The 8,500-nt window shown below is 42.1% G+C and overlaps 1 protein-coding gene and 1 long non-coding RNA gene across 2 annotated transcripts; one reads left to right on the top strand and one right to left on the bottom strand.

The window, feature by feature from the left end:
• Positions 1-2,315: 2,315 nt before the first annotated feature.
• Positions 2,316-7,971, bottom strand: LOC117450166 (homeobox protein DBX1-B-like). Its single transcript, XM_034088241.1, has 4 exons — positions 7,614-7,971; positions 6,962-7,042; positions 4,427-4,629; positions 2,316-2,805 (listed from the first exon to the last, which is right to left on the bottom strand). The coding sequence occupies exons 1-4, from the start codon at positions 7,969-7,971 to the stop codon at positions 2,509-2,511; spliced, it is 939 nt and encodes a 312-aa protein (XP_033944132.1). The 3' UTR covers positions 2,316-2,508.
• LOC139434140 (uncharacterized) lies at positions 3,784-4,701 on the top strand. The gene is made up of 2 exons (XR_011643573.1): positions 3,784-4,218; positions 4,514-4,701. It is a non-coding gene; the product is annotated as an uncharacterized lncRNA (long non-coding RNA).
• Positions 7,972-8,500: the final 529 nt, after the last annotated feature.

Genomic DNA, 8,500 nt, shown 5'->3' on the forward strand with positions numbered 1-8,500 from the left:
AAATGAATCGTAAGTTTAGTGAGTACTTTATCAATATAACGTTCTATTAATGTTAATTATTGAGGATTGATGAAAGGTTACTTACATTTTTTTTCCTTAATATTCTAAACATTTTGGGGCCCCCGTCAGTCACGGGCCCTTAGAATCGTCCTAACTTTTCACCCCCTTACGGCGCCCCTGGGCGGGACTAAGACACGAGGATAGGAGTCGAGAAGGGGAATCTCAGAAATTAGACACAGCCCTAGTCACAGAACTTAGTGTGCCTGCTGCTCAAAAGGGGGCGGGGCCAGCTGAGAATCAGCCATTCTCTCCAGGGCTGAAATAGAGGGATATGAGGGATGTCTAAAAAGGCATGATCTGTTTGGTATTTTGAGCAAAACACATCATAGACATGTTTTTTATATATTTTATATATATCTGATACCCATTATATATGCCTAAAAATAGCATGATAGGAGATCTTTAAATATAAACACATACTGTAGTAGTATGTATAAGTTATCTGTCAAATACAAACCTAACATCCCACTTTCAGTGGGAGCGCTTCTTTTCCTCAGCTGTTCAGCCCGCTGAGGTAACAGCTGACAGTCTCCCCTGCTGAGGAGCTTATGTCCACATGTGGCAGTGCATTAACACAAATAATATTATCGATCAGCTCTGTTGCTTTTGTACATTTCTCAGATGAGATCAGAAACCAAAAAACGACTTGTGTTGCTGCATCATTAATGTGATGATCAACACTGAAGGTCGTCTGAAACACACTGCTGCTTAAGGGATGTTTCCTTTTTTTTGGTGCTATACAGTCCTGTTAAACAGTCTCTTAATTCTTAATCACAATGTTATGTTCTGTCAACAAATTGCAGTACAACAGTTAATGTGTAAATTGGATCGTGTCTAATCTCTTGTATTCTATCTTCCACTCACAGGTTTGCAATTTAAATTGGCACATGCCATAAAGAATAATTTTCCTATTTATAAATATGTCATAACCTTATTTTGATGATAGTTTACTTGAGAAATTCTTGCTTTAACTCATGTTTTGACAGTGAAACTTTGACGGATAGTAAGTATAACTCTTTCTGAAGTCGAGGCTTTGACAGTGGGTGACCTTAGGCCGGTGGTTATCCACAATGAACCCATAACTCAGGTCAGCTCCTATAAGTACCTTGGTGTCCATCTAGATAATACACTCAGCTGGAAGGCGCATGTTCAAGGTCTGTGCTCTAGACTTCAACAGCGATTGTACTTTCTGCGTCGACTCCGGGCTTTCGGAGTCGACCAGAAGTTCATGTTACTGTTCTATCATGCAGTGTTGGAGAGCATCATGAGGTATGGTATTACTGCCTGGTACGGTAACTTGACAGTGAAGTCAAAGTCACAGATCACTCGCCTGGTACAGACTGCTATGAAAATTGATGGGGGTTAAAAAAAAACATCTCTCCAAAACATATACGAGCAGTCCATTATCAGACAGGCAAACAAAATTGTGTCTGATCCCACCCACATACTCCACCCAGAATTCCAGCTCCTACCTTCTGGTAGAAGATTTAGGGTTCCCAAGAGCAGGCTGAACCGCTATAAGCACTCATTCCTACCTATGTCAATTAAGCTTCTTAACATTCACATGAAATGAAATGTAGTCAAATGTAATGAAATGTACTTTTTAAATGTTGGCCAGTGCAATAGGTCGCCATTGTCAGTATGTGCGTCTGTGTATTGTGTTTGTTCAAACGGTGTATGACTGATGATATGTGTATGTCTCTATGTCACTATGTGTGTAGTACATGTATGCGGAACTGCAGGACTGAGTCCAGAACAAATTTCCTTACGAGGACAATAAAGTATATCGTATCGTATCAAGAAGAACTTTTCAAAAGAATAAAATGATGAACTATGTATATACTATATATTGAACTGTATGATTTTAAATCTTAAAGTTAGAGGTCAGATACTGATGTCGAAGGTCACAGCTTAAGTTTTATTCTGATGTTGTTTCCTCAGTATGACAATTAACATCCCCAGGCGGGCGCTGTAGACTAGCTGCCCACTGCTCCTAGTACTAGACTCCTGGTACTAGGATGGGATAAATGCAGAGGCCACATTTCACTGTGTGCTGTGTGCTATGCATGTGTGACCATTAAAGAGGGTTTCATCCCTCCCAATTCTATTCTAAACATCGTGAACAAATGAGACTTTTTTGAGATTTATTTGAGAAAATATAAAGAATACAAATATGTATAGAAAGAACAATTTCTAATTTAAAAGTTAATTTCACATTTCCCTCTAAAATATCTAAAATAGCTCAGTATATCTTATTTAATATAAAGGTATACAGACTAAATATAATAATATAAACAACACTGTACAGACATATGTCACAAAGGAAATAGAGTTCAGTTCAGAGTCTTCACTTCCATTCATCTTGTCTTTCCTACATTCTGTTTCTGTCCCTTCATCCCGCTGAGGGGACGTCTGTGTAAAAAGAATGGAGAGAATCAGATGAATCTTCTATGAAACTGTGATCTCCTCTTCCCTGTCCGACTCGGAGAGCTCCGACTGTTTGCTGGACTCTGACGGAGAGGAGGGGCTGTGAAGATGATGGAGGTGGTGATGAAGGTGTGAGTCGTGGCTGAGGGGGGCCATCCTGTCCAGCCTGTGGCAGGGGGGGCTGCCTACATCAGTCAGGTCTGGGTGGGGGTTGGTTTTGGTGGGGAGGGTCTGCTGGCGGCAGCCGCCAGTGGACAGCAGCTCCCTCTCCTTGGAATTCCTCCATTTCATCCTGCGGTTCTGGAACCAGATCTTCACCTTCATAGACACAAACACTGTCATTGTCATGTTTATCCACTATCAACTACCATCAACTATCACCAACTACCATCAACTACCATCAACTATTATCAACTACCATCAAATACCACCAACTATTATCAACTACCATCAACTACCACCAACTACCATCAACTACCATAAACTACCACCAACTATTATCAAATACCACCAACTATTATCAACTACCACCAACTACCATCAACTACCACCAACTATTATCAACTACCATCAACTACCACCAATTACCATCAACTATGATCAACTACCATCAACTACCATCAACTATTATCAACTACCATCAACTACCACCAACTGTTATCAACTACCACCAAATACCATCAACTACCACCAACTACCATCAACTACCATCAACTATTATCAACTATTATCAACTACCACCAACTACCATCACTACCACCAACTACCATCAACTACCATCAATTACCACCAACTATTATCAACTACCACCAACTACCACCAACTACCATCAACTACCACCAACTACCATCAACTACCACCAATTACCACCAACTACCATCAACTACCATTAACTATCAACTACCATCAACTACGACCAACTACCATCAACTACCACCAACTATTATCGACTATTATCAACTACCATCAACTACCATCAACTATTATCAACTACCATCAACTACCATCAACTATTATCAACTACCACCAACTACCACCAACTACCATCAATTACCACCAACTACTATCAACTACCACCAACTACCATCAACTACCACCAACTACCATCAACTACGACCAACTACCATCAACTACCACCAACTACAATCAACTACCATCAACTACGACCAACTACCATCAACTACCATCAACTACCACCAACTATTATCAACTACCATCAACTACCACCAACTACCATCAACTATTATCAACTACCACCAACTACCATCACTACCACCAACTACCACCAACTACCATCAACTATGACCAACTACCATCAACTATCAACTACGACCAACTACCATCAACTATCACCAACTATTATCAACTACCATCAACTATTATCAACTACCATCAACTACCATCAACTATTATCAACTACCATCATCTACCATCACTACCACCAACTACCATCAATTACCACCAACTACCACCAACTATTATCAACTACCACCAACTACTACCAACTACCATCAACTACCATCAACTACCATCAACTACCATCACTACCATCAACTACCATCAACTACCATCAACTACCATCAACTACCACCAACTACCATCAACTACCACCAACTACCACCAACTACCAGGGCACAGTGGGCTCACAGGGAGAGGGGGGCAGGAGCTCCAACAAGCCGTGTAGGACAGAGTGAATACACAGACTCTACAGAGATGCTGTGAGAAACCAATGTGAGTTTGGAAACTTGAACAATGTAAATCTATTCTAGTAGACCTCAACTATGGAACTATGATCAGTAGAACTGGCCATGACATGGGAGCTTTAAGAAATGTGTGTCTCATTTGTTACTGTTATTTAAGTGTTGCATGTCATCAGATGCAAAAGAAGAACTGTAAATCAACATTTTATAACTGAGAAACTGTATTAAAGTGTAAGTACCTGTGAGTCTTTCAGCCCCAGCTTACTGGCCAGTTTCTTCCTGTCTGTTTTGCTGATGTATTTCTGCTTCTGGAACGTTCTTTCCAGGGCCTTCCTCTGGAGGTCTGAGAACACAGCCCGCCGCAGCATGCCCCTCCGGGGCTTCCCTCTGGGGGCCAGGGGCCACGAAAATGTTCCCGGGACAGGAACCACAGAGGAGGAGGCTGGAGGGAGACAGGAGAGCTTTAACTGGCTGATGTAGAGGAACAGAATAAAGAGACACATCCTCCACGAAACATACCCCGTATTACATGACAAATACAGACATGGGACAAGAATGTTTAAATGTTGTTGATTATTTTACAAGAATCCTGGAACACTTCGTTACACTTGAAGTCATTTTCTAAAAGCAGGCCATAAAAAGGCATCTCAGCTTTAGGTAGGAGGTTTACCATCCAGAGTCACAAACACTATCAATCACTTCATGACTGAAACATGGCTGAGGACTCATTTCATAAGCAACAAAGCATCCATCAACAAGTCAGCTGCTACACATGAAACTTATTTAGTCATTCCTTTTACCCTTGAAGCAGATATTTATATTTGCAATGTTTAATGCTCAGGGTTGTTGTTTCACCTTGAGGATTCACATTATTTCCTCCTTGTGTTCTACATTGTGAGGTGAATAAATGCATCTTTTTTTAATTCCAGGCTTCTTTTACATTTCTTGTAAATCAAACATTTTATAAATGTTTGATTTACAAAACAATGTTTTGATTGTATTTGAATCAATCAAGCTGTATTATCTTGACGCTCTTGTTTTGGATTCAAATTGGAATGGTCCTCACTTACCGGCAGCTTTGCTAAACTTGGATTGTTTTGTCATTATACTCCACATTCCTGTGTCCTCAGAAAAGAGTCACCCTGCTTGTTGCGTCGTCAGCGCACAAGCTCCTGATGCTGCGCACAATACGGCGTTCTGCCTGAAATCTGCCGTTTAAAGCCCAATTTGTCCAGGAGTGGAAACAGAGCCTATGCTAATGAGCGGCTCTCTCAGCTCCGCGCACACACTGCGTCTAATGCAGCGTGACGCGGGCTGGATGGGCTGCGAATGCACAGAGAAAGGGGATTGTGTTGTAATGAATCGAGAGGAAAAGGCCGTCGACAGGCCACTATATTACAGGCCCATTAAGAAGCGCTCAGGACAGCTCAGCCTCACACCGCGGTACACGGCTCCTTCCACATACTCAACTCTAATTGTTAAGGTGCCGGCTAATGTCAAATCAAAGGAATTAGATCCAGGGACTGAGATTTCAATTTGACAGAAATCTGTTAGCAACATAGCTAAGTCAATAAATAAAATAATGTAAGGTGTTAGTGTGTGTGTGTGTTAGTGTGTGTTAGTGCGTGCCTGTGTGCGTGTGCTGTGCGCGTGAGTGTGTGGTTTTGGCTCCTTTGGTCACGGTGCTGGGATCTTTGTGGGGGTGCAGAGGGGCTCGGTGGGCTTGGTGGGAAAACGACGGCGCGTGAAGAGCTCTGAGGTCCTGAGCTGGGAAGATACCCGCCTCACATTTAGAGCATGACAAACGGCACTAATATATTTAGAGCGTGACAAACTGGACTAATTTGTAGATTAGGACAACTGGTGCTAATGTCAGCAGTCACTGCGTCGCCTAAATAGTCCCTGAAATTGGCGGATCTGATTCCAGGCTGTCCGGGGTATTCCCATGCTAAAAGGCTGACAGGACCAGGCCTCTGAGCGCTCAGCGTTCACACACTCAGAAGCACACTTTGTTCACAGCTGTAGTCAGATTAAACTCCTCCAGGAAAAGCAATAATACACTCAATCCTTTTAAATAGTGAATCATATTATTTAGTAAATGGCTAAACTGTGACTTATTCACCGTTATATCAAGATTTGGATTTTAAATGTAGAAATGTATATATACACGTATTGCATTGTAAGTCTCTTTGGATAAAAGCGTCAGCTAAATGCAATGTAATGTAATATACTATATATGCTAATAATTTAAAACAAATATTACAAATATTATATATATGTACATTTAAATGTGCCCAAATAAAGAACATGTGGGACTTTAAGTGATGTTGACTCACTTATATTAATGAACACTGTAGATGTACTCCGATACTGTTACTCTATGAGATAGTCATTTAAAATAATGATTTCATATCACATTTATAATCAAAACGTATAGTATTGAGTCCAATAGCATTTAATTATTACAAATAAAAGAGAACGGATCAGCATGTTTTCTCTTCGGAAGTCTCTTGGCCGTTTGGTTCTTCGCAAAAATAAAAGGAAAATTGATTTCCCATGGATCAAATTGCCTTTCTTTAAAACGACGTATAACCATGGTAATTACAACAGTAAGGGATATGAGTATTTGGTGTTGTGTGAAATGTGAAATGTGGTAGACGGAAACAGTGGCCTGATTTGTGGCAGGGGAGAAAAGATGTGTCTGCGTGATGAGATTTCTCCTGAAGACGGGAGAACGGGTCAAGGTCTGCCTTGGAGGAGTGAAGCTCACCAACCTGTGAAGTAGGACGCCCGGATGAAGGGGTGAAGGCTTCCATCAAAGAACGGCAAAGGGAAGGACTTCTGAACGCTCTGGACTGAGGAGCAGGAAACAAACAAGATGCTGAGTCAGGAGAAAGTTCAGACACCAGAGAACGACACGTGTACTAATACCTTTAGGATTTATAGCTTAACATTTTAAGAACACGTAACCTGGCCTATAGGGTTACATCCTCCATTGAACACATACACATCAAATGTAAAGTTATGTCTGATGCACCTCAGCAGTTTAATACACATTCATGAATTGGCCCATTTTATGGGCTACAGTTTTTAAGACTCAACAATGCAGTCAATACATTACTATACTTCCTGTGTTCTATTCTACTCTTCTACTTTTCTATTATTTTCAACATCTATCTATATCTGTCATATTATTATTATTCTGTCAACAGTAGAGTCGGCTACAGCATCAATTCTGGTGGCTTTTGTGGGAAACATTGCATTGGAGTTGAAATTGCATGGCTAGTTGAATACAAAATAAATAATAATAACATTATTATTATTATTATACAAATTAAGAGAATAATTATAGCCTTTATTTTTGCGATGTTTAAAAAAAAATCATATCATAGCAATGATCATCATCCAATATGTTGCTCTACTCACCACTCCGTGTGGACGGGGCCAGTATTGCGCTGACGCCGAACTTCAGGTACCCGGGCTCCGGGCCGCCGGGCTGCGGGGAGCCGGGGGTCCCGCGGCCTGGCGGTGGCACACAGCGCTCTGTGCCGGGCCCCCGCAGCCGGGGGGGCCCGCACTGCCCCGCGCTCAGCTGGAGAATGTCTCCGGGACTTCTGGAAGAAAAAGTCCGATGTATGTAGCTGACAGGCTGGCTCCATCTGAGGAGATCTTCCACCAGGAAGCCTGAGTGCAGGGACCGGTTCAGGGGCGAGGAGAGAGCCGCAGGAGGACGCAGGAAGGCCGGGTAGAGAGGAGGCGGCAGCGCGCTGCAGGGGAACATCATGTCCGCAGAAGTTACAGGTTCTTCAGGGAAGTAAAGCGGAACCTCACGAACACTCTCTGCTCTCTGTGCACTCTCTGGAGAGGTTTTATACAAGCAGTCACTCCTACAAACAAACACGCACAGTCGCACACTCAAGCACATGCGCTTGTGCACGCGCACAAGTTCAAGCCTCACACCCTGCCTGATCTCTTTGAACACTAAATCCAGAGGATTGGTCAACGGTCCTCTGATCCTTTGTGATTGGACCACCTCCGTCACAAACATCACATTTCCCTCGTGCTTCTATCTTTTGATTGGGTTAATGTAAATGAAGCAGCTCATGTGATACTTGCTCTGATGAAGAAACAGCAGGACGCAGAGCATGAGCACTTGTCTTCCAAATGACTTTCATAAAATATGATATTCGAGCATTTTTAATTTGCGACCACCTGTTGGCTCCTGCAGGTTGACAACGTGAAACGTGTTCTTGCTCAAATGTAGTATTCTGCTGTAAGAAGTAGACAGGGCAATGCACCGCATGTCCAGTCAC

Source organism: Pseudochaenichthys georgianus, chromosome 7, assembly GCF_902827115.2.
Source record: "Pseudochaenichthys georgianus chromosome 7, fPseGeo1.2, whole genome shotgun sequence".
In the NCBI taxonomy this organism is placed as follows: Eukaryota; Metazoa; Chordata; class Actinopteri; order Perciformes; family Channichthyidae; genus Pseudochaenichthys; species Pseudochaenichthys georgianus.